At 36.4% G+C, this 27,695-nt stretch overlaps 1 protein-coding gene across 1 annotated transcript; it reads left to right on the top strand.

Annotated features, from left to right (window-relative positions):
• LOC308500810 (calcium-activated chloride channel regulator 4-like) lies at positions 1 to 27,275 on the top strand (the record flags this gene model as incomplete). Its single annotated transcript, XM_081056172.1, has 14 exons — positions 1 to 159; positions 5,495 to 5,635; positions 5,821 to 5,968; positions 9,850 to 9,958; positions 11,512 to 11,689; positions 12,013 to 12,231; positions 14,255 to 14,482; positions 18,002 to 18,179; positions 19,510 to 19,616; positions 22,018 to 22,233; positions 22,845 to 23,112; positions 24,987 to 25,157; positions 26,073 to 26,303; positions 26,854 to 27,275. 14 exons carry the CDS (start codon positions 1 to 3, stop codon positions 27,273 to 27,275), a joined length of 2,775 nt encoding a protein of 924 aa, XP_080912298.1.
• Positions 27,276 to 27,695: the final 420 nt, after the last annotated feature.

The following is a 27,695-nucleotide window of genomic DNA, read 5'->3' as shown; positions in this document are numbered from 1 at the left end:
ATGGGGTTATTCAGAAGCATTGTCTTCCTCTTAATCCTATACCTGCTGCCAGGGTCCAAGACTTCCCTTGTTCGACTGAATAACAATGGTTACGAGGACATTATCATTGCTATAGACCCTCATGTGCCCGAAGATGAAACACTAATTGAACAAATAAAGGTAAGGAAGAAATGGGATTCTTTTTTCTGTTTGAATTACAGAGAAGGGAAAAACATTAGTAGTTAATAAGTATTAGGGAAATTTCTGAATGATCCAGAAAGTTAAAAAGCCACACAGTACGGTGAGGACAGTGCTGGAATGGACAGTGTAAACTAGAGGCCCTAGAAGGGGTCTACCCTTTCTCAGCATATGACCAAAGATAAGGCACAGGGGCCTCTCTGAGCCTCAGTTTCTTCACCTGCAAATGGGCAGCTGGATTTGTCTGTTCTTTAAACAACTATCTACTGAATGCTTGTGGCAAGACACCAATGAATGGAAGATGCCCTGCCCTCATGCAGTGTACATGATTCTTTTCAGATATATGTAATAAAAACATGTAAATCTATAATAGCATGTCAGTTGGCAATAAGTTGCTATAGAGTAAAATAAATCAGCAGAGGGGGATAGGATAGGCAGTGTTTGTGAGGCTGAGGTAAGGGGAGAAAGTGGGTTACTCCTTCATGTAGGGTAGTCAGGGAAAGCCTCACTGTTGCTGTGACATCTAAGCAGAGACCTGAGATGAGTGAGAGAAGAGCCCATTGAAAATCTGGGGGAGGGAATAGAAGCCTCAGCAGCATGGCAGTGGGTGTATGCTTGATGCAACCAAGGAAACAACTGTAAATGGGAGGAGGAAGGGTGGGATTGCTAAAGTTGGAGAGGTAGCAGGGCCCAGGCCACTGGGAAGACTTGGGCTTTTACTGTGGTAATCCGAGTGCTATGGTAATCCATGGAAGGATTCTGAGCAGAGGAGACCTGTGTTCTCTCATGAATATTCCAGGATCACTCTGACTGTAGTGTTGAGAAAACTGTAGAGGGCTTCCTCTTGTCACTCACACTGTATAACCTGTGTGCAGCATAGAGGTGGAGAGGGACACTGAGCCGGAAGCTACTGCAGGTGAAAAGAGATGGTGACTACATAGGTACAGGGATATTACACTCGTAGGGTAGAGATCATGAAAGGTTTGCACCTGAACACTTGGAAAGATGGAATTATCATCAACCAAGGGGAAGAATTCAGTGGAGATTATTTGGCAGTTGAGATATCAGGAGTTAGCTTGGGATATTTTGAATTTGAGATGCTTATTAGATATCCTTGTGGATGGAGACAGGAATCAGAATTCAGGAGGAAAATCTGGGTGAAGATAAAAATGTGGAAGTCTTTAGTGTGTAAATGAGCTTTACAGCTGTGAGAACAAATGAGTTCACTAGGTAGTGCAGGACTGCACCAAGAATTGTATTCCGAAAGCTTTTTTTCAATTCTGTCATTCCTTATAATAGATTGGTGTCACAGCCATGTAAATTTGTTTCCCCTGTCCCTGACATCAACATCTACTAACTCCTGATATTCAATTCCTCCACTACTGTGTCCCTATGTTCATTTTTTTAGCCTTCTGCAGGGGAGTTGTTAACAATCAGAAGCTGATAGGCATGACCTGAGTTGTGAGCAGGTGATTCTGTGGCTGCCATTTATCTCCCATTCTGTATGAACTCTTGCAGCATAGTGGTGTTCACTTAGTGATATCTTTTTTACAGGGTAAGGTAAGGATCCCTTTCCTAAAGAACACGGGCTTGAATAGCAGTTAATAATAGCTGATACTGAGTAATGGATTCTTAGTGTCCAGGGAAAGTCGATTGGTCATCACCAAGACCAATGTCAGGGAACTTACCATTTATGTTTTATTCTAGCAGTTTTATGGTTCAGGTCTTGCATTCAAGTCTTTAATGCATTTTGAGTTCGTTTTGTATATAGTGTAAGATAGTGGTCCAGTTTCATTCTTTTGCATGGGTCTGTTCAGTTTTCCTAACACCATTTATTGAAGAGACTGTCATTTCCAAATTGTATATTCTTGGCTCCTTTGTCATAAATTAATTGACTATATATGTGTGGGTTTATTTTTGGACTTTTAATTCTGTTCCATGGACCTCTGTGTCTATTTTTATGCCAATACCATACTGTTTTGATTACTGTAGTTTTGTAGTATAGTTTGAAATCAGGAAGCATGATGCCTCCAACTTTGTTCTTTCTCAAGATTGCTTTGGCTATTCAAGGTCTTCTGTGCTCCCATACAAATTTCAGAACTGTTTTTTTTCTATTTCTTTGAAAAACACCATTGGCATTTTGATAGAGATTGCATTGAATCTGTAGATTGCCTTGGATAGTATAAACATTTTAACAATATTGATTGTTCTAATCCATGAGTATGGAATATCTTTCATTTGTATCTTCTTTGATTTCTTTCATCAACGTCTTACAGTTTTAAGTGTACAGGACTTTCACCTCCTTGGTTAAATTTCTTCCTAGTATGTTATTTTTTTGATGCAATTGTAAATTGGATTGTTTTCTTAATTTCTCTTTCTGATAGCTTGTTATTAGTGTATAGAAATGCAACATATTTTCATATTCATTTGTATTCTGCAACTTTACTGAATTCGTTTGTTAGTTCTAACAGTTTTTTTTTGTGGAGTCTTTAGGGCTTTTATATACGATATCATGACACCTCTAAATAGTGACAGTTTTACTTCTGCCTTTCTGATTTGGAGGTCTTTTATTTCTTTTTCTTGCCTAATTGCTCTAGCTAGGGTTCCAGAACTGTGTTGAATTAAAATGGCCAGAGTGGACATCCTTGTCTTGTTCCTGGTCTTAGATAAAGAGCTTTCACTTTTTTTCACAATTGAGTATGTTAGCCGTGGGCCTGTCATATGTTGAGGTATGTTCCTTCTATATGCACTTTGTTGAGAGTTTTGTTATAAATGGGTGTTAAGTTTTGTCAAATGCTTTTTCCGCATCTATCGAGATGATTATATGATTTTTATCCTTCATTTTGTTAATGTTGTGTCATGTTGATTGATTTGAAGACACTGAACCATCCTTGTATCCCTGGAATAAATCCCACTTGTTCATGGTGTATGATCATTGTAATGTATTGTTGAATTCAGTTTGCTAATATTTTAGACAGAATTTTTGCATCTATGTTCATTAGGGATATTGGCCTGTAATTTTCTTTTCTTGTGGCACCCTTGTCTGGTTTTAGTATCAGGGTAAAACTGGTGTCATAAAATGAGTTTGGAAATGTTCCTTCCTCTTCCATTTTTGAAGAGTTTGAGGAGAATTGGCACTAATTATTCTTTGAATATTCAGTATAATTCACCAGTAAAGATGTCTGGTCCAGGACTTCTGTTTGTTGGGCAGGGAGGTGGGATTATTAATTCAATCTCCTCACTAGTAATCAGCCTATTCAGATTTTCAGTCTCTTCATGATTCAATCTTGGTATGTTGTAAGTTTCCAGGAATTTTATTCATTTTTTCTAGGTTGTCCAATTTGTTGGCATATAATTGTTCATAATAGTCTCTTACTATCCTTTGCGTTTCTGTGGTATTAGTTGTAACATTTCCTCTTTCATTTCTGATTTAATTCGAGTCCTCTCTCTTTTCTTCTGATGAGTTCAGCTACCATACACATTTTTATCTTATAGACACAAAGAGAGTCATCACATCAAACACATGTTCACAACCTATTGAGGACTAAATATCGCAAAACAAAAAGAGAGGGGAGGCATCCTTAGGGAACAGGTAGAGAATTATTTCATCTGTTTTTGGCCAATGATGAAGTAATCTCCCACCTTGGAAGCTCTTCAAAGCCTTTGTTCTTTTTTCCTTTTTCTTCCTTTATCTTTTTTTTTTTTTTTTTTTTTTTTTTTGTATAGCAAATAAATATATTTGCAGGGGACACCTGAAGAATATTTACAAAAATATTGGGATTTTTAAATGACATTTTTCTTCTTGCTTATCTGTATCTTCCAGTTTTTCTACAATAATGATGAATGTGCATATCACACAAACACACACCTGACTGGCTTTTATAAAAGTTACCCATGAACAGTCTATTACCATACTGAACAGTCAGATATTGGAAATTACTCTGTGAGGTGAAGAAACTTGATAAAGGTATTATGGAAATTAGTATTAAGAGCTAATTGGAAAGCAATTTTCTACATTTCATATTCTGTAGTAATATATAGGAATAAGAAAAGGATGTGGTCCTTTCTTAATCATCGGTCTCATCATATTTGGAAAGAGTGCATTTTGTTTTCCATTACAATCATTTTGTGATCATGTATTATTCTCAAAGCTCTTGTTCTTACTCCCAGCTAATACTCAGGGCATTCAGTTCTGTGAACTCTAGCCTTCTGACAGATCCCATGGGTCTTAACCGAATCAGTTTGCTGTTCTCTTCAGTACATATGAGTCAGCACACTGGACTGTCTTCAACAGAACAGAGAAAAGAGCCCTGGAATTCCTGAGGAAAAAGGGTTCTAGTGTGGGCTTATGCTAGGTCAGGAAGCACCATGGAGAGTGAGAGCCTGCCTTGAAGAAAACAGCACTATAGACTGAGATGTTGCCAGCAAGATGAAGAGGTTGATATCATCATCCACCACCCAAGATCCCTCAATTATTCAGTGTGTTTGATCATGTAGATTGAATTACCATAAAGCACTTTCACCATCCTTTTCCCCCACTAGATAGGAAGCGCGAGGGTGGGACAATTTTTCTTATTAATCATTGTATTTTGGGATTCAGGATAATGAACAACATAAAATGATATTATTTCCAGTTTGCTAGCAGAGCAACAAGCTCTGACTATGGTCAAAAAGCTCTGCCTCGCCTATGAAATTTTCCATCACCCAGCCGTAGGCTCTGACCCAGCTGCCTCTACTGGGAGAATGGGTGTGTCATGAAGCACCTCTCCTGTGATCCAGGCCTACTGCCCGTTCTCCTCAACTTGCATCAGCTAAGGCTGTAACTTATAAATAGAAATGTTATCAACCAGTTTTATAACTGGCTATGTGTAGAGCACTTTATAACGTATTATGTTTATGCCATCCTTAAAGATAGGTAGTAATAGTCCATTTGAGAGATGAGGAAAATGAGATTCAGAGGATTATATAAATCGGCCAAGCTCTATCACCCAGAAAGTGCTAACACCAGCATTGGAAACAAGTAGATGACTCTAAAATCTGTGTTCTTTAGCATATATGCAATTTCTCCTAACCGCAAATAGAAACATTTGCCTTTTGATGAGGAATTATGGAAGACTCAAAACCTTTAAATGTATACGATTAAGCTATAATTTCTGATTGACAGGTGACAGAGTTGGAATTCTGAAGCGGAGACTCTGTTTACTAGTCAGTTGCTTTTTCTCTCCACTCTTAATCTGGGATATGACAATGACCAACCTGTGCTCATTTAGACTACTGTCACTTGGCTATCCTCACATATTTTTCCCTTTAATAACAGGAAATGGTGACTACAGCTTCCACTTTTCTATTTGAAGCCACAGAGAAAAGATTTTTTTTCAAAAGTGTATCAATATTAATTCCTGAGAATTGGACGCATAAGCTTCAATACAGCAGGCCAAAACATGAAAGCTACGATCATGTAAGCATTGAAAACCTTCTCTGAAAATATTATATTTTCTGGTGCTTTTCAAATTTGCTGAATATGGATTATTTCAGAGTTTTTCAAATGAAATGTTATCATTTTTATTTCTAAAATGATTTAAATGATTTTTTTTATTTCTAAAATGATTTTAATGATTTTAAAATCTTTTTAAACATTCTCAGGCTGATGTTTTAGTTGCACCACCTACCCTCCCTGGTAGAGATGAACCATATACCAAGCAGTTCACAGCCTGTGAAGAAAAAGGAGAACGTATTCATTTCACCCCTGACTTCGTACTTGGAAAAAAACTAAATGAATATGGGCCAAGAGGTAGGAATTTCGGTTGACATATATTTTGCAATGCTTCCAACAATCAGCTATGTATCCAGGTTAAGTATACAAGCCCTGGAGCTAGAGTCTCTAGGTTCAAACCCTGACTCTCCTATTTATCAGTTATGTGTGACGTTGGACAAGTGAGCTAGCCTCTCTGTGCTTATTTCCTATAAAATGGTGACTAGAGGAGTTCCTACTTTATAGGATTGTTGTGAATATTAAAACAGATAGTCCATGTAACTGTACTCAGTACAGTATCTACAGAAATGTAAACACTGGGCAGCAATAATAAATGTTTTTCTTAAAGCATGCTTTGCAGATCTTAATTTTCCAGTTCTCCACAGCTGGATATTAATCAATCACATGCCACCTTGATGGAAGGCAGATGTGTGAAAAGCTGAAAAGAGCCAAGGTGACAGTTCCTGGCCAAGAAAAAATACTCATGGGCTGTTAGTTGCTGATATTATTATTCAACCTATTTGGTTGAACTAGATGAACTTGTCTATAAGTGATCATTTTTATGTATAAAAATGGCAGTTTCATTTACTTCAATCTAAAAGTTAAGATCATTGGTTCAAATGAACTAAAGCACATATTTTTCACTTAAAAATACAAATTCTCTGAAAGGAGGGCCCAACTCACATATAACTATGCAAGGAAAACCTTTCTGATTCTGCATAATCTAAGATCACTTCTCCTTCTTCCACTGCCCCTTCAATTAAGTCTCTTGTTTCTGCCAAACACTCAGCTAGCCCTGGTTCTCATCATTACCTGGACCTGTTCCCCACCCCAGTCTTGAAATCTCCATCATCTAATTTCATCATAATCTTAACTCTTCCCCATACTTGAGTCTGAACATGTCACTCTCTTTGGCACCCCTAATCTTTTGCTTCCTTCTTGCTATGCCTTTTTTTTTCCTACCTGGCATGTCCAGCAAAGTCAGTCATTTCAATTACAAGTATAAATAGCTCAACTTATTCACCACTCTTATCTTTATATTTCATTCAACTTGCCAAATCCTATGCACTGAATCTCCAGCTAGTTTCCTTTGGCTCCTTTAATGTTTCCAAGATTGTGAAAGAAAATTACAAAACTAATTGGTATTATTACAAAAACATGTTTTCCAAACTTAGTGAAGTCCTCAAAGCTACTCAACAATGTTCGTACTTGCCTCCTCAACTTTCTTCTCATCCCTCACAGCAGCTGTTACAAAATTTCTACCAGTTTTCTCAAGTTCTCTAGCCACTTTTTTCAATCCCTTCAAGCAATAGATGCCTTGATTGAGAAAACAGAGCCCCTACCTTCTCTCTACTTCTGAACTCTTGCCCAGCTCTATGTGTCTTAGAAGACAAGGATCTTCTCCGATTTTTAAAGCCAATGTCCCCACCTGAGCTTTTACTGTTTTCCCATACTTCCCACCTCAGCCCTATCTGATAACTGACACTTTAATGTGATACATGTGTACGTGAAAACTCACATTCTGAAAAACAATGTCCTAAAACCAACAAGCCTTTTGGAAAAGTAAGATTAAGAAGAGAGTTCTCAAAACATATGCAATTTGTAATAAAAATGACTAACAATAACAATAGGTACCTGGAAAGATTATTTAAACGTAATAATCTTTTGGACAAGTAAGATTAAGAAGAGAGTTCTCAAAACATATGCAATTTGTAATAAAAATGACTAACAACAACAATAGGTACCTGGAAAGATTATTTAAACCATCCTGGCAGAAGCTCAGTGTGGCTAGAGGCTGCCAACATAGTAGATGTTAAAAGTACACACACACAAGCACATACACAAAGAGTGAAATGTTACTAGAAATGAGAACTGGGACAGTGACATAGATGGAAATGTAATTCTAAGTCACAGGGGCTACATTTCTTACAATAAACATTGTATATATTTAAGGTGTACAACATGGTGATTTGATATACATAGTGAATAGCAAAATGATACTATAGTCAAGCTAACTAACATATAATCTCCTCACACCTAGCTTTTGTGTGTGTGTGTATTAAGACCTGGAATCTATTTTCTTAGCAAATTAAGGTGGGCATGGGAGGGAGGGCAACCTGCCATGAGTTGAGAAGGAAGCAAATCCGAGAGAGGGCCCTAGTAAAAAGGGAGCCACAGACCAGGCCATTTTTGATTTTCTTAAAATTCACCAAATTCCTATTGCAGTAACTGGTGTGAAGGTTTTTTCACACTTATATATATACTGGTTTATATATAATTTCACAATCACTAATCGGGCTCCATGAGCCTAGGAAATCTATAACCAGTGTTTTAAAATTTAATGTGTAGAGGAATAACTTAGGGATCATGTTGCGATGCAGATTCTGATTCAGTAGGTCTAGAGTGGGCCCAAGATTCTGCATTTCTTGTTTGCTCCTACGTGACACTCATGCTGCCGAGTCAAGGAACCCATTTTGAGTAACAAGGACTTAAAGAAACATAACTTTAGCACAATACTGATATTTTCCCGTCTTCAGATCTCATGAGTTAATATGAGTGAGAGAAACACACATGGTAGCGGCCTAGACTATTTTTCCAACTTCTCCTTCTCCGTTTCTAATTCCTTTGAAGTTTTTCCTAATATTGATAAAACAAAAACTCTACTTGTTTTTCCTTCCTGCATTTCAAGCTGTGGATTTATTCATCTATTTACCCTGAAATTCTTAGGATTTTTTTTTTATTCTGACTCCCTCTATAAGTTTATCCTAGTAAAGGTATATATATACACACATATATATGTATGTATATACATATATGTATGTATGTATGTATGTATGTATATGTATATATATGTGTGTATGTATATGTATACATACATGTATTATGTATATATGTGTGTGTATGTATGTGTATATATATGTATGTATATATATGTGTATATCTATATGTATGTATATATATGTATATATATGTATGTATCTTACTCATCTTTATATTTCCTAGTACGCAGTACAGTATTTAATACATATAATTAATAATTATTTTCATGTAATTAATGCTTATTTGTGCTAAGTAATATAAATTAATCACATCATTTAGATACCCCCAACATTACATATGGTTTATAGCAGTGTTTTTCTTTCTTTTTTTTTTTTTAATTAAATTTATTGGGGTGACAATTGTTAGTAAATTTACATAGATTTCAGGTGTACAATTCTGTATTACATCGTCTATAAATCCCATTGTGTGTTCACCACCCAGAGTCAGTTCTCCTTCCATCACCATATATTTGATCCCCCTTTACCTTCATCATCCACCCCCCACCCCCTTACCCTCTGGTAACCACTAAATTATTGTCTGTGTCTATGAGTTTTTGTTTCTCCTTTGTTTGTCTTGTTCTTTTTGGTTTATATACCACATATCAGTGAAATCATAGGGTTCTCTATAGCAGTGTTTTTCAATCTATTTTTTTTTCATTATCAATGCTCTAAGGAGCATTTATAGGCATTTTTTTAAACATTTAATTGCACCTTCATGAAATTTTAATACCACAAATATGTTACATATCTGTTTATGTTGTTAGTAGGAGTGAGCTTTGTAGAGCCAAAAAACATTGTAATATCTAAGACTTTTTGCCCTCCATGAACCAAAACCCAAAGCCCAGTCTATGCTGTCCGTAGCATAGACATAATAAATGTTTCATTGATTTAACATGTTGTAGAATAAAAAAAACAACATACTGTATAACATACTATAATTCAATGTAATGCTCTATGCTTTTTTATAAAAAAAAAAATATAAATGTTGGCAGCTATTTCAAACCTAAATATATTTTATTTAAAAAAAGATTTCTTAAAATATTTGAAGGACTAATTTTCTCACTTGAATTATGATCATGTATTTGACATATTTTCCCACAGATAAACTGTTTGTCCACGAGTGGGCCCATCTCCGCTGGGGAGTGTTTGATGAGTACAACGATAATGAGCGTTTCTACAGTGCTAAGTCAAGAAAAATTGAAGCAACAAGGCATGACCATTTAAATTTTCTTAAATTACTTCAGTCTGTCACTTCCTATTTCCCTTAGTTTGATTTCCTAGCACTGCCAATCATTCATTTGATCCCAATGCAGATAATAGATGCTATATCTCAATACAGTACTTTTCCGGGGTTTTTGTTTTGTTTTGTTTTGTTTTAGTAAATGTATCTCAAAATAACTGGTTGCCAATTTAAAGTACACTTAACATCCAAGAACATTTGGAAGTCAAGTTGACATATTTTAATACCTCTCCTCCATGGCTGCCAGAACTGATTTACGTTAAAGTTGTGTTCTGTGTAAAGACCCATACTATATGCTGGGAGATCAGAATCATTTACTTTACACAAGAATGAAAAAAAATCTTAATAAATAGTGGTAACTGTGGGCTGAGTAAGAAATCAAACATTACTGGTAAGAAATCTTCAAGGAGCCAAACAGGAATTTCTTGGGATTTATAAAATTCATTTTAAAATATCAATATAACATCACAGTAATAAAAGATAATGCTCTTGGTTGTACGGTCAAGAGAGGAGAATGGTTGGGGGAAATCCATCTAAAATTGTGTGCCATCAGTTTCACCCATCTTAGATGGGGCTGGGGACTTATCAAAAATGTAAAAACTGAATGATACATGATTTCAAACAAGGCCCTTCATCAGCCCATAACACCAGTTTCAGGACATGTATTTTAAAGAGTGTTATATTGATTACATCTATTTTCATCATATCCCCCTAAATGTTTACTGTCTGCTGCAGAAAATTCATCATGATTGTTAATATAGATAACATCATTATATTCACTAACTTTTGGGGACAGAAGCATACATATATGTAGGAGACTCCCTGAATGACTGAATGAAATTTAGTCATTGTTTCTTAAATTTGAACTGGAAACACACTGAAAAGATGGGATATAGTCACATCCCAGTACGTTTGTTATACCACTGCAACCTGTGGCCAATTCCATGCAATAAAACATATATCTAAAATGCTGCCACCATCCTTTACTGTCCTAGGCAGTACCTCAGTCTTTCCTTAAAGCCACGTTTCATTTTGGATAAAAATGCTCCTTGAATAATCAAAACACTTATAGTTATACCACATCCCATTCTTTTGGGAATATCTTCTTTGAAAAGAAATCTACAAAGAACTTTAAGCTAAGGTTGTACCAAGAGTAAATGGTTTCAGAAGTTGCCTTGTTCAGATGTCTACAACGCATTTAACCATCACAAGGCTACCAGGAGAGATGATTGGAAAAGGGGAGCTTACAGCCATTAGTGTAAGCAGGTCAGCAGCAACTTTAGTCTCAGTAGAGAACTCAGCCATTGTATATACTGGAGATCCCACTTAAAATTTCCCTCTGAAATTTCTTGGAAAATTGCTTTGGTAGAAACCCTTCAACTTTGCTGTCAAAATAGGATGTGTGTGATACACACATAAGAATAAAATCCTTGATATAAGGATCATTATGAATGGACACTTAGATTTTTTAAAAAATGTTAATGGTTAGGTTGCCTCAAAGACTAACTGTCACATGTTTTCAGGTGTTCCAAAGGCATTACTGGTACAAACAAAGTTTATAAGTGTCAAGGAGACAGCTGTTCAATTAAGAAATGCAGAATTGATTCTAAGACAAAACTGTATGAAAAAGATTGTCAGTTCTTCCCTGATAAAATTCAAACTGAAAAGACATCCATAATGTTTATGCAAGGCATTGATTCTGTAAGTATGTCAATTTCTACTACATATTGTATATTTATAATCAAAGGACATGTTATCATGTTCATAAAATGTCTATGCAGGTGACCTGAGGGATTAGATATATTAATATATAGTTATTTGAACATTGGCACATAGTAAGCACTGAATTAGTGTTACTTATTATTACTATTCCTGAAAATCCACCTTACTATTATGATTCCTAATGAATCAGACTTTATTAAATAAACAACATATTTGCAGAGCAGAAATTGTTTTCAAATTTGTAGTTTAATTTTTAAATGCATCATATATAAAACTTTTTTTTCATTTTATTAACCTTTAAGGTTGTTGAATTCTGCAATGAAAAAAACCATAACCGAGAAGCTCCAAGCCTACAAAACAAAATGTGCGATTTGAGAAGCACATGGGAGGTGATCAGTAATTCTGAGGATTTAAAAAACACCACACCTATGGTGGCACCGCCCCCTTCACCTGTCTTCTCATTGCTGCAGATCAGTGAAAGAATTGTGTGCTTAGTTCTTGATAAGTCTGGAAGCATGAGTGTAAGTTCATGGTCCCATTTTTCCTGGATGTAGTGACTAGTGGATGATTTAATGCCTAAGAACCCTCTGAACACTATCTTTACCTGGGTTGTTCGAAATTTCATGGTGGCATAAGTCCCATCACTTCCTGTAATCAGGACCTCAGGAGAGGCAGTGAATATTGTAATGAAAGAAAGATAGCAATAGAGTTTAAAAGACCTAACCTAAAAGTCTCTGTTTTTTCCTCCCAGAAAGTGGAGAGTTTACTGAGGAGGACTTTTAGGCCCAATAGTAAAGATTTAGTTAGAAGATCAGAGCAGAAGACTGAAATATGGAAATGTTTTCTTACCTGCTCCCTTTATCTACTGGAAATACTTGACAGAAATGAGGATAGAGTGGATTGCTGAACTTCATTCCAAATCAATTTTATTTATCATCTATATAAATGACCTCTTTATAATCAAAGACACAAAGCATCACCATGAAGAAGATATAGTCATATTCAGCCATTCATTCCTTCTACTACCATTTAGTAAATGGGAGACATTATGCTAGGCTCAGAAATAGAGACCCATATCCTTGAAAGGTTTACAGTTGCATGGAGAAAACTTTCTGTCCCTTCCACATCACCTAGTTAACACATTCTCATCCTTCAAAATTTGGTACGGGCACCCACTTCTTCCAGGAGGCGGACTGGTCTTCCAAGCTGGGCGGAAGGCCCTTCTGTTGATCTCCTTCAATGAACTGTGCAAACCTCTCTTACTGTATATTATATTAAAATTACAATTTCCCTCCCATTAGACTAGACACTCCTCTAGTACTTGGAACCAGATCCTCTAGGAACCATGTCCTCTACTACTTTAATTCATGTCTCATTCATCTTTGTATCCCTTTTGCCTACAAAAGGGTTTATCACACATAGGTGCTCAATAATAACTGTTGAAATAAATGGACTACCAATGAGCAGACGTAATGTGATAAGGCACCCAGAAGGACAGCACATTGGAGCCAGGACTGAGCAAGCTAAAGATCAAGAATAATGTTTCCAATAAATGGTGGATTGTGTGGTTAATGAAAAGGGTAGACAACGATACAGCTGAATGAAATAAATCACAATAGCACAGCGTTTCTGAAAGACCACCAGAGTGCTAGACACCAGGACATAGAAGTGTTCTAGGAAGTGTCACTAGGGAGAGATGACATTCCCGATTAAGAGGAGATGAGTAGTCACCCCTAGACAGGGTGTAGGCAGAGCCAGGAGTAAGGGCAAAATAAAGTGGCAGAGAGAGCCCTGAAAGATGGGGATGTAGATGTTTCTCACTGACTTGGTTCTAGGAAGATCAGACGGAAATTTGGGCATGTATTAAGGGGAGGTACTACAAATCAGTTGGTGTTGAGGGACTAGAAAAGACAAATGTGTGAAGAGGCTTACTTACATCCTGAGCATTCACCTAGGAAAGAGGGATGTGAGTGTGAATGGGTTACCAAAGAACCAACTCCAATTAATCCATTGGTGGAGAAGTGGTGGGGAGATTTTAGGAGCAGAAGAGGTAGTAGCTGGGCCTCTCAGAATTTAGCTGCAGCTCAAGAGAGTTTCAACGTTTGAGTTGTCTCATCTCCAGTGGATGGGGAGATTTCAGCCTCTAGTTGGGAGTCCATACTAGTCTGGTTTGATACTGGGAAACCTGGGGAGTGGTTTCATCTTGATACAACTGGAACAGAGGACCCCAGGAGTCCTTGAGACATCTCTAAGGTATGTGTCATCACCCTCCAATTCCAACCCAATACTCCCCACAAATTCCAACTGTAATTTGGGTGCTTAGCAGCCATGAATCACCTCTAGTTAAAAGCCTGTGTTCCTTACTAGATTATATGTGTCTCATAATACACATCACTGTATTTTTAAATTTCGTCAACTAACAAATAATTGCTTTAACACGAAATGCTTTCTTTAACAAATTCTGTTTACTCATTCTTTGTGATATGCTAATATTTTCCAATGGAAAACCACTTAGCTTTTTTTTCCCTTGTCCGTTTCATTCAGACTTCTGACCGTCTAAATCGAATGAATCAAGCTGCAAAACATTTCCTGCTGCAGACCATTGAAAATGGATCCTGGGTGGGGATGGTGCACTTTGATAGTACTGCCAAAGTTCAAAGCAAGCTAATCCAAATAACAGGCAATGACGAAAGAAACAACCTCTTGAAGAGCTTGCCTACAGTAGCTAATGGAGGAACATCCATCTGCGCTGGAATTCAATCAGGATTTCAGGTGAAAGTCATACTGCTTGTATAGTTTGTTTTTTATTGTTAGGACATTTTTCTATTAGTGCTGCTACACATACTTGCTCACTAATATTAACATAATTAATTCTAAGAAATATAGGATTAATAACATAAAAAAATGCACTTGATGATTTTTTTTAATGGATCAGTGAATCAATGAATAAACTGATGGGTGAATACATTCCTATAAAAATGCCACTGGAGTATAAGTCAGGGACTTTGTCTTTTCACATTGCAATAATCAGTACTCAATAAATGTTAGTTAAATAGGTGTGTTTTGGTGGCATAATTCGTCACCTTTTAAGGCAATGAATCAACTTACATGTATGGTATGATACCACATTGGGCCAATCCTCATTTCAGTTTCTGTGAGGTTCAATTAGGGCTAATGTTTATCTATTAAAGCAGATATAGAGGGGACTATTAATTACTGTGTTTCCCTGAAAATAAGACCTAGCCAGACAATCAACTCTAATGCATCTTTTGGAACAAAAGTTAATATAAGACCCGGTCTTATATAAGGGATACTGGTTAGAATGCGAGTTTTGACATCAGAGTACTGGCTTTGCTATTTACCAGCTACTCATATATGATCTTAAGCAACGCTTTCAGTATCTTTGGACACTCAATGCCTTAACTAAAAAATAGGAAAATAAGAACGCCTACCTCATAGGATTATTATGAGAGTTAAATGAAATGATATATTTATATACTTAAACAATGTTCATATATTACATAGTAAATATGTAACTCACAACTATTATTATAAATCTTGTTTTTTTTCCAGAGCGTCATCTTAAGCTTATACTTAATATCAAACATGTCATTTTCCTGCTTAGAAATCTTCACTTCCCTCTCACAATCTATAAAATTAAGTCTGAATTCCTCAGTCTGATGTTATTCAAAAGTCTCTCACCCCTCAATAAAACAGCTCTCATCATTATGTCCATCCATTTTTGTCAGTTTTCCCCTTCTGATGCTGTGTGCTCTAACCAATTTACAGCACACAGCCTTCTCCAAGCTCTCCACTAACAGCCTCACTACCTTTGCCCATGTAAATCCTCTGCCTACAATGTTTCCTTCTTTCCATCTTTGTGTGTTAAGATTCTACCAATTCTTCAAAATCCTTGCTCTTTCACGTAGCATTTCCTCCTTTTTTACAAGAGCCTATATTCCCAACACTATTAAATCTCTCTTATTTATGAATTGCAGGGCATTTTAGTGTAGCTTTCTAATGTTAAGTCGTGGGTTCAAACTCCAGTTATCAGTTACTAGCTTTGTGACCCTAAGCATGCGTCCTCATCTCTGTAGTCATCAATTACCTCATTGGTAAAGTTGGGTAATGAAAACTAGCACATAGGGTGGTTCATGTTTTAATTTAGTCAATATATATTTATTGTAGGTAGTAGGCAGCAAACATATACTATAATTTATTGAACATATATTTATGTGCCAAGCAGAGCTTCTCTGTTCTTGTTGTGCATGCTGTTTCAATGGGGAACAGATAACACATAGATAACTAAATGAATAAAAACAATAATTGTAGATTGTGGAATCAAACAGGGTGATATGAAAGAGTAGCTGGGAAAAGAGGGGTACTGCCTAATTTAGGTAGAGAGAACACTGAGGCCCTCTCTGAAACGTAACATTTAGGCTATGATGTGAAGGATGAGAAAGAGCCAGTGGTTTCAGGCAGAAAGGAAAGTATAAAGTCCCTTAAGAAAGAGGTGGAAAAGAACAAGACCATTCTAAGAACTGGTAGAAGCTAGTGGCACTGGAGTTTGACAAATGAGGGGGTATGGAATGTGGTTGGCAGGTAGACAACGGCTAAATATTTCAAAGCTTAAAATATATATATAAAAGGTTTGTATTTTAAGCACAACAGAAAGCTACTGAAGGGTTTTAAGTATTAGGGACTGATAATCAATTCATGCTTTAGGAAGATGATTATGGTTGCCCTGTATACAATAAATTATAGGTAGTAGGGTAGTGATCCAGGGACACATTGGGAGCTCAGACTTAAAAGACATGTTGTATAAAATACATTTAACACCTAGCAAATGTTCCCCAAAAGGTAGCACTGCACTACTGAGCTGTTTCTCTTGAACTACAGAATATATTGTGTCTTTGTCACTCATCTCTACATCTCTTTAGTCTCTCACTTACATCTCAGTAAATATTTTAAATTTAATTCCTTTCTGTTTCCAAATTCAGGAACTATGTAGTTCCTGTTGAATCTCCAGCAGCCAGGACAGTGACTAACACATAGTAAGTGCTCAGTGAATAACTAACACAGGAAAGGGAGAGGTGAAGGAGAGAGAACTCTACTTCATCTTTGGATCTTCATTTTGCGATCAAATGTGTAGGAGGAATGTGACGGGGATGCTGTATAAATGCTGTAAATGTATAAAAGCATTCCCTATTTTTCAGTTTTGTTTTAATGCATGTCAGAGAATATTTCTCTTATATTGCAACATACATAATAGTCACTCTTTGCCTCAAAACATGAAAAAATTGAAATGAGGCTGGTCATGTTCCCTAACCCCAGTTTTATTAGGGATTTCTACATTCCAAACCTTTTTCTGCAAATGTACACACAACTCCGCTCCAAGTCCATGAAAGCCACTGATAATCTGGCATTTTTTTCCTCTTGGCCTAGACTCAATTTCTCAAAATGGTGTAAAGAAGCCACCACCAATTAAACTTGTCAGAGAAGATGAAATATAGTTACTACCCTGTGATAAATTCTCTTGATCTTTTTTTATAGGAGTCTAGATTCAGATCTCTGAGTGTAAACTATTTGACTTTATAGGAAAAGGATTCAAGCCACAAATGGAACTCAATAAATATAATTCATGTATTCTCTGAGCATCACCAACATAGTTTTGTGCTTGTTACTTTTAAAGATAAAATAAAAGTTATATAACAAGATCCCTAATCTTGACCTGCTTAGAACTTTCTCTATATTTTCTCTGCAAGTATACTGAGGGGTCCCAAATTTGGAACCATTAAGTTGTTTTGTTGTTGTTGTTGTTGTTGTTGTTGTTTGTTTTTGTCTAATGTTGAGGTGGATTTCAATGCAGTTAACTGTTTATAGACTGAAGGCTTGTCAGAGGGAAGTCTGGTCAAAGAAACAAGAGAACTATTTAATGCCACATTCTGTGATGACATTTTTGGTGTCCGGTTGACCTGACTTCCCCTGTCCGGGAAGTCATTGTCTTCCCCTGACTGAGAAGTCATTGTCATTTAACTGAAGTAGGATGTTCCAAAACCCTGCTCCCACACTACTTCCCTGGAGCAAACATTCTGTACAGCAGATTGACAGAAAATACAGATGTGTTTGAGTTCCCCTGGGGATTGGTGATTGCAGATTCTATCTTTTTTAAACAGAAGCCATCACTTCTTTCTGCACAATTTTATTTTCCCTGTACATTTTTTTTCTAATCTTCTATAAATCCATTTGATCTAGGATTATCTGGTAATTATGCTCTGATTATGTTTGCAGGTAATGAAAGAACGAAACGCCCAACTGAATGGATCTGAAATAGTGCTGCTGAGTGATGGGGAAGACAATACTGCAAAGAACTGTCTTGCTGAAGTGGAGAAGAGTGGGGCTGTCATTCATTTTATTGCTTTGGGACCAGCTGCTGATAAAGCAGTCATACAAATGACCACTATAACAGGTAACATATGACCCATATACTCGAATTCTTTAATAGCAATGCATAAGTTTAGAGGGTGACAACTCATCAACTTCTTTCGAGCTCTGTTGTTGTGCCAGGAGCTAGGGACCAGGTAAACCAGGCTGATCTCTTTTCTCAAGGTGCTCAGAGTCCAGCTGGCTGGAGAGACAAAACTACTAATCAGACAGCATAATCAGATAACATTCCTTCATGACAAGAGGAATATATAGGAGTCAAGCACTGTGTGAGCAGTGGAAGCCTGTAATTCTCCCAGGGTTGTGTAGTCGGGGAAAGAAGGCATGAGAGACAAGGTGAATTCTAAGCTGGGCCTTGAATAAGATGTTGAATTTCTTTGAAGGGGAAAAGGGAAGAAAAGATGGTCAAACCCTGAATAAAAAAATTCAGGTTGAAATGACAATGCAAGGTACCCAGAGGGATAGTGTGAAATCCAGGACAGTTTACTTAGGCTGCAAGGATAGGGACTGAATGGGATTAACAGAAACTGAGGCTGAATAAATCTAAATAAATCTAAATAATAGAAAATCTAAAGAAGTTTCTAGATAAACATTTACTTTGGTAGTTGTTATCTTAGATACGAGACATGTGATTAAAAAGGACCACATGTTTTCAATGCCTTCTTAAACATAGTAGAGAATATATAATTTATAACATTTTTAATATCAGTTCTTATATTAACTTGGCTTCTGTTACCAAATATATACTTGCTATTTCAGTGATTAGTTGTGCAAACTCCCATTGTTTCAAAGTGCTTTCATGTCCATTGTAAAATTCATTTCTATCCCAAGTAGCCCCCCAAAAGTAATGCTTTTTCGGACTTGTCTCCATTGCTTACAGTTTTTCTGTCTCGCCATTGTCAGGATACCTCAATATAGCAGCACTTTAACCATTCTAATTTTCTGATTCTGATCTACTCTGGCTGGAAAATCTGAAGGCCAATATTATTAGAACAGTATATTAAATAAAACTGAATGATTCCCCGAAAGGGCTATGTGAAATCTGTGAGCTTTAATACATGGAATTGTAACATCTTGGGTTTTTATTTTGTTTTGTTTTTGTATTCTGTGATTATTTAATACATTTCAGCCAGCTGAGATTTCTACAAGAGAAGTACAAAGGTAGCTTACACTTCCTGGTTCTGACATTTTTAAGTTAACATTTCAGAGTTTATCTTTACACCTATTAGGTTTGGGTCTATTTAAATAAGATATACTGAAACTATTATTTTGATTATTTGTTACCTTAAAATCACTAAAATGTGATAAGTACTTATTTTCTAGAAAGTAACCTAGTTTATGTTTTTACATTTTAGGAGGAAGCCATCTTTTTTCCTCAGATGCAGCCCAGAACAATGGCCTCATTGATGCTTTTGGGGCCCTGGCATCAGGAAACACCGACATTTCCCAGCAGTCTCTTCAGGTCAGAGTTCCCACTCCTCAGGTTTTTGTGTTTGCATTTGATCATAATCAAGAAAAGTAATTTGATCGTTATATAAGTTTTGAATTCTATGTTTTTCTCAAAGTAAATTTTTAATTAAAATCAAAACTTCAGCGTGAGATAGAAATTATTGCTTAGCTATGACCAAATTAAGTAATAAAATAGTGAAGTAAGTAATAGGAGACTTTGTTTTTTCGTTTTCTTTTCCCATAGAGTTTGGTTAAGGGATAAGATTAAAACCTAATAATGTTAAATTTTCCATAAAAAATAAACTTTGTTCAATGGTGTAGCATCCATTTTTCTATGAATGCATGAAAAAACCTCATGCTTCCAAGATTTCCCCCACCCTTATCTGCTGTGAAATAAATTTAAATTAGATGAACAAACTCAAGAACCTGGCTTGAAAATGGAAGGAAAATATCTTGGAAATAAATTTCCTGAACAGAGTGAATAATCATGCATATCCAAAAATTTAGGGTTTCCTTTACCTCTTCAACCACTCTTTTCACTGGTTGTCTATTTTATTCACGTCTTTTCAACTCAACTCCTGTTTTCATCCATGTTTAAATAACACTCCCATTTTCTGTTAGATTCTAAAACTTTGACTAAACTTTGATTCTTCATTCATGGCCCATGTAAAATGTCAACACCGTTTCCTTCAAAATACTTTTTACAACATTCTATCCACATCCATTCCCACTAAGACTTTATTCATTCTCACCATGCCACTTTATGTGAATATGTGTCTTTCATCTTCCAGATCATCAAGTCACTGCCTACATTAAAACTGACATGATCATTTAAACAAACCTATTTTCCTCAACTCTCCAACAATTAAGAGCATATAAGTTACAGGATGCAGGGTTAGGAATCTATGTGTCGATTGATTTAAAGATCTGGTTTGTAGCTTCACCCCACAAACAGATTACAAATTGGTCTGGGATCTAGTTTGGCAGCATTTAAAGAATAAACTAAAGGAGAATAAAGCTAATTTGTGAGGGTTTCAATCCGGTTGACTTAGAAAATGATGATACTATTGTCTAAAATTGACAAGTAAGGAGGGAGAAGTGATTTTGAGAATATTATTTTGTGTTGTTTTAACCTTAGTAATCTTTAGTGGATGGTGGGACATTAAAATGGAATATTCCAAAGGAATTTTGAAATGTAAGAGCAGAATGTGGAGAATCAGCCAGAAAAGAGATATTTGCATGCAGGAAGTGCTCAGAATTTTGAGAATGGACTTTTTAAATGGTACGGAAGGGGGAGAAAGAAGGTTTTGCTCCCCTCACTTAAAATGGCAGACAGAATGCAGAGGAAAAATTGCGTCCCATTCTTCACTCAGTTATTTTCCCCTCCTAGTACTACGTAGCCAAAGCCTCCTAATTGTCTTACACTTTCCTGATGTGGAGTCTAAAAAAGTCACTCACATTCACATTTAACTTGATAATAATATTTTGTCCACTCAAAGACATGTCCACTTAACATATAACTAAGATTTTTGTCATGGCAATGATGTTTCAATGATAGAATTCACTCCCTTCTCTCAGCACTGATATGAAGGTATTTTTGGCTTAGGACTGGGTTGAGTAGAAGAGGGATTTCCCATCCTTTCTTCAAATGACATATCTGTAGAAAGCACCTTCCTGGTCAGTGGATAAAGTTGGCTCTCCTTGACTAAGAGACATCCACAAAAACTTGAAAAACTTTCTAGAGAAAGGTCCTAACTTTCACTTGTCTTCTCAGGATTCCAACCTTCATAAACATCGTTTTGTTCACTTTACACTCTTGTTGGACATGTTTATTGAGTGAGTGCTACTAACTCAATCATGTGTGAAAAATTATTTGAAGATTTCACATCAGAAAATATCCATGAGTGCTTGTCTCATTATTTGCTAGTCCTAATTTTCTCTCGAGGCCTCACCTTACTGTGTCTCTGCTCAAATACCCTAGCCACTAGCAATAGGTATTTTCTTTTAGATCACCATGAAGATGGGTAAACTGAGGGACACACACACACACCCTACAGTTATTTCTTCTTTGAGGTTGTAGTACCTTTTAATGCTAAAGCATTAGCAGGTGGGTGTTCACCAAAACAACAGGGGGTAAAATAATAGGGCCATGTCTCCAACTATAAAACACATTCACCTGCTTTGGTGTTTTATTATACTCTGTCCTTTCCTCAGACCCTGGATCTCCACACTTTATGACTAACTGTCGCATCCCAATTAGCTTTCAGAGAGATCATAAACCTAAGGTGGTATGCCCTATATAAGCTTGTTCTCAGGCCAGAAATTAAGAACCATGTTAAAAAAAAAGAAAAAAAGAATTAAGAATAAAGTTACACTTTCCTCCCATTATTAATTTCAAAAATATATTTAAACAGCTTGAAAGTAAGGGATCAATCCTCACCAATAATCCCTGGCTGAACGGCACTGTAATCATTGACAGCACCGTGGGAAAGGACACATTCTTTCTCGTCACATGGAGCACATACCTTCCCATCATTTCTCTCTGGGATCCTAGTGGAACACTAATGGGAAGTTTCACAGTGGACTCAGTTTCCAAAATGGCCTATCTCAGTATTCCAGGAACTGCAAAGGTAAGCAATCAGCTTTTTGATTTCCTAGCAAATATGTTTCATAGCTGAAAATACATTGTTTAACCTCATAAATGTGAGTGTCAATACTTGTATCATCTTCAAAATTAAGATAAAATACAATGTACTTTCTATGCCTATATGGTCTTGGAAATTATGGTGGCAGGAAAAAGGATAAAAGGACTTATGCAGTGGAGGAAGGAAGAAAAGGGAAAAAAATAGGTAGGCTAAGAATGATTTAAGGAGGCAATATGTAGAGACACTCTTTGCAACTTGATGTGTAGCTAGTCATTCATCATTAGCATTAACAGATCATATTCTAGAATCTGTGAACTCCAAGGTCAAAGAATAAGGCCAAGACCAAGGCAAACTTTCCAGAACTTATTTTTCCCAGCTGAGATGGCACAAAATGTGGACACCATGCATGACAATAGCCAGGATACCCTGTCCAAACTGCCTTTACTCTCATCCTTTTATCTTAAAAAAAACCTCAAAAATCTCAAAACCCTATTTATTCTGTAACACATTTGTAAGATTTGTTTTAAAGTTATGTAATGGAAACACAGAAAATACCTTGGTCTTGGATACTTACTATATTTCCATTGAATTTTTAGGTGGGTGTTTGGACTTACAGTCTTCAAGCCCAAAGAAACCCAGAAACATTAACTATAACGGTTAATTCTCGGGCAGCAAATTCTTCTGTACCTCCAATCACAGTGAATGCTAAAATGAATAAAGACACAAACAGCTTCCCCAGCCCAATGATTGTTTATGCAGAAATTCTACAAGGGTATATACCCATTCTTGGAGCCAACGTGACTGCATTCATTGAATCAAGTAGTGGAAAAACAGAAGTTCTGGAACTTTTGGATAATGGTGCAGGTAATTCACAGTTTTTAATGAATAAGCCTATAGTTTCATGACTCGGAACATGTTATGGGTCCCTGTGGCAGTGTGGGGCAGTGAAAGACATCAGAAGAATTGATGCCCAGTATAAATGGATAGCAGGATCAGCAGGCAATTCTAACCAGGTAAAACCTTCAAAGTGATTAGCAAGTATCTTGCACATGGCAGCACTAAATAAATGTTATTTACTGTTATTATTGTTTGCCATCTGAACAAGCAATGTCTATCACCAGATAGGAAGGTCTCTTTCAGGGACTGAGGACAGCATTAAGAATTCTGAACAAGTGTTTCTTAGGGGCACATCATGAAGATAATCTGGACAGAGACAGTGAAGCACAGCAGCCATATGGGGTTAAATAGTAGAAATTGGGGCCCCCGACAGGGAAACAGAGACAGGCAAGAGTAATTCCCAACAGCTGGAATAAAGTGCAAAGATAGTCCTGGGAACTGAGGCCCAAAGGCAAGCAGAACTGCGGCGAGAGAGGAGGGGATATCACCAGGGCATCAGATACCAGGTCATTCTGGCAGGGAACAGACACTGTGTTAAACATGCTGTCTCCCTGGTCTGTACGAGTGAGTAGTACTTAAAGAGCTTTTTCCCCGACTCTGGATTATTCTGGGAACTAAACCTTCTTTTGAGAGCTCAGTGAGCAAGGAAAAAACCAGTTTGATAGACATCTGAATTGTCACAGATTTCTATCAGTATCTTTTGCAATGTAATTAATTCAGTCAATTTATAATCCTCTCATCAACAAGTGTTGGCCCTGTGAAAAATTTAGAAGGTGAAATTATTCTTTGGTGTACCTCAATGCCTTCACCTGATGTGAAAATATTTTTCTCAACTATCTCCTCACTCTTCCTTTCCTCCCAACCCTTTCCATCCTCCATTAAAACTTACCTGCATCATTTCTCAAGGATAAATACCTGGTAACCCAGGTTCCTACCTAGCTAATTTGGAATGCCTTTACCTGAGACTGCATTGGTGATTATCAATGACTTGGAGCAGAGGTTCTTATACATTAGCACGCAAAAGAATCACCCGGAGGGCTTGTTATAACACATTCCTAATACAATCGAGACACGTGCAGATGCTGCTTGTCCAAGGACCTTATTTTAAGAACCTCTGTCTTAGAATATTAACTGCCCTGAGAAATATGTTTGCAATTTAACAAATAACTGCAGTATCTGTGATATCAAGAAATATACTTATGATACAGTATTCCTGAACTCCCCCAATTGTTTATTCTAATAATAGATGGGTCTTTCCACTATCAGATTAAGGAGTGAATGGATCACAGAGCAAGAGGTGAGGATTAAATAAAAAGGGGTGCATGAAGATAAGTCAAAATAAGTAAGTGACTATAGTGAGAATTAAATCCTATGCAAAGATACTTTTTCTTTAGTGGGTATTCTTCTGATTTGAAGAGAGAGATGACACAATTATGTGTTTAGATAAACTAAGAGCTTCAACCAAACCATTTGGCTGAGAAATGGTAAGAAGAGTACTATAATAATCTGTATATAAATTGACAAGGTGAAGGGATTTATTATACACACAGGTATAAATGTAATATCATATATATTATAAAATAGTATATAATACACATATTATATATAATATATATTATACATGTTATATATAATATTTATGTATATATATATCAAGGAAACCAATTTAACAAGATACTGGTTGATAGAACATAATGGAAATATTCCCCAAAGCGTAAATCACAAAATAGGGAGCCCAGTCCAAGGGATATACCTATAAAGGCCACATGTTTGGCTTAGAAAATGCATACATTTATCTTTTTCTTTATAATGATAATTTATTCCTTAATTTCTATAACAAGGTGCTGATACTTTCAAGGATGATGGGGTCTACTCCAGATATTTTACAGCATATTCAGAAAATGGAAGATACAGCTTAAAAGTACGGGCCCATGGAGGAGCAAACACTGTCACACGAAACTTGAGGTATCCACCGAATAGAGCTGCATATATACCAGGCTGGGTAGTGGATGGTGAGTAATTCATGTTATCTGAAACCCAATGCTGACTGAAATAATCGTGAATTGATATGATTAAAGTTTCAAACATTTAGAAGTCAAAGTACAGCTTTTCCCATTTCTATAATGAAGTTCTCAGTCATACTGGGGTTTGCCCCCAAAGAATGTAAGCTTTGGTGCAGTGTCTGGCATCTAGTAAGCTTTCAATAAATGTCAGCCATTATTATATTAACTTGGAGCACTTTACCTATATCAACAATGATATGGAAGATTTTCAGCTCAAGATGAAGGAAACAGGCTAATATGTTATGTACCTAAGTATAAGCCAGTGACAGATTTTATCCTTTAGAATCCATATACTATAAAAGATACATAAATTTATTTCAACTATTTTTATTAAGTTAAAAGAAAAAGTGTATTGAACAAGGTGATGATAAGGATTAAGAATGCATTCCTTGTTAACTTTCCTTTGTCTTATCTCTTATGACTTTTAGGGGTTTTCTGTTGACAATTGGAATATAAACTGAAGTATTATTCCATAGCACTTGCAGCAGGGAGGATGGGAAGAATCTGGCACAATGGCTGGAAGGGAACCAGTAGCAATTTCCCCAGGTTTATTCCCAGCTTAAAGATAATTTGGGAAATAAAGAAATTCCTTTTTTAAAAAAAGCATATATAGAATTACATAACATTATTCCCTTTCAGGGTAGCCTTAATTCCAAAGCAATTTATTATCCAATTATATCCTACAACATCCTGGTCAGGATGCTAAAGAAAAAACTGCTCCCACCAATTAGATGCTTATGACTTTGTCACCAAACTTAGTAAAATGTGACTGTGTGTACATAACAACAACAAAGACAAGTGAGATGGGGATTTCAATTGAAAATGCCATTGTGCTCATTATAAACAAGGAAATTTTCAATGCAGGGAAAGTTGAAGCAAATCCACCAAGACCTGAAATTGATGAGGATATTCAGACAAACCTGGAGAGTTTCACCAGAACAGCAACGGGAGGTGCATTTGTGGTTTCAAACATTTCACTTCCCTTGCCTGACCTGTACCCACCAAGTCAAATCACAGACCTCGAGGCCACACCTGATGAGGATATGATCAGTCTAACATGGACAGCACCGGGAGATGACTTTGATGTTGGAAAAGGTAAGGATGCAATGGGGTATTAATTAAGTGAAAGATGCTCATGTAAAAACGAAAGGGCCTAAGGGTGGGTGGGAGGAGAATAATTTTTAATTGATAACTCAGTATTCATTTTATAGTTTGATATTTTTGAATCAATCAACTATGACACATTTTAACTGGTCCCACTTTCAAACAAAGAAGGTAGTATTTGGCAGTTTAAAAACAAAAATTCAGGCGCAGCCAGTTAGCTCAGTTGGTTAGAGAACGCGGCTCTTAACAACAAGGTTGCCAGTTCAGTCCCCACATGGGCCACTGTGAGCTGCGCCCTCCACAACCAGATTGAAACAACTACTTGACTTGGAGCTGATGGGTCCTGGAAAAACACACTTAAGATAAATAAAAGTTTTTAAAAAATAAAAATAAAAATTCAGTTTACATTGAAGAATTAGTAAGGCTTTGGATGTGAGTATAAGCTTGGCATAACTAAACAATATTTTTGAGGAGAATGAATAAACAGGAACATGATGTGGTATACTCTAGTTTCTAAACTACTTGTAACTTTTTTTCTTAGTAAAACAGTATATCATCAGAACAAGTGGAAGTATCTTGGATCTAAGAGACAATTTTGATGATGCTCAGCAAATAAACACCACTGATCTGTTACCAAAGGAGGCCAGCTCCAAGGAGAGCTTTGCGTTTAAACCAGGAAGGATCCCAGAAGAAAATGCAACCCACATATTCATTGCCATTCAAAGTGTGGATAAAAGCAATTTGACATCAAAAGTATCCAACATTGCACAAGTAGCTTTGTTTATTCCTCAAGCAGATTCTGATGAAAGTGAGGATGAAAATAATCCTAATTCTGGAGTTAGCATTTCTTCTCTGGTGTTGATAGTGGTTGGGTCTGTGGTAATTGTTAGCATTATTTTAAGTACCACAATTTGTATCTTAAAAAAGAAAAGAAATTCAAGCAGACCTGCAACAGGGTTTTAAATAACATCAACAACAAAAGTGAAGAATATTTCTGAATTTTTAAAATCATCCTGTGTGATCATGAACTCATAAAAATTTTACGAGTTCTAGAAGGGTTACTTTAAGTATAAACCTCCAGGGGCATTTGAAAAAGCTTTATAATTTTATTTATTCATTATTTTGTTTACCAGAAAAACTGATGAAAAAGATCTTTTGTTATACTGATACCAGGTTGTATATGATTTGATACAAAAGTTGTCTAGAATGATACTTCAAATTTTATCAAAAAGTTAAAATTATCTAGTTGAAAAAACTCATAGACACAGACAATAGTTTAGTGGTTACCAGAGGATAAGCAGGGTGGGGGGAGGGAGATGAGGGCAAGGGGGATCAAATATATGGTGATGGAAGGAGAACTGACTCTGGGTGGTGAACACACAA

This window comes from Rhinolophus hipposideros (genome assembly GCF_964194185.1).
Source record: "Rhinolophus hipposideros genome assembly, chromosome: 8".
Lineage (NCBI taxonomy): Eukaryota > Metazoa > Chordata > Mammalia > Chiroptera > Rhinolophidae > Rhinolophus > Rhinolophus hipposideros.
Note: the sequence above shows the minus strand (reverse complement) of the source record. Positions and strands in the feature narration are given on the sequence as shown.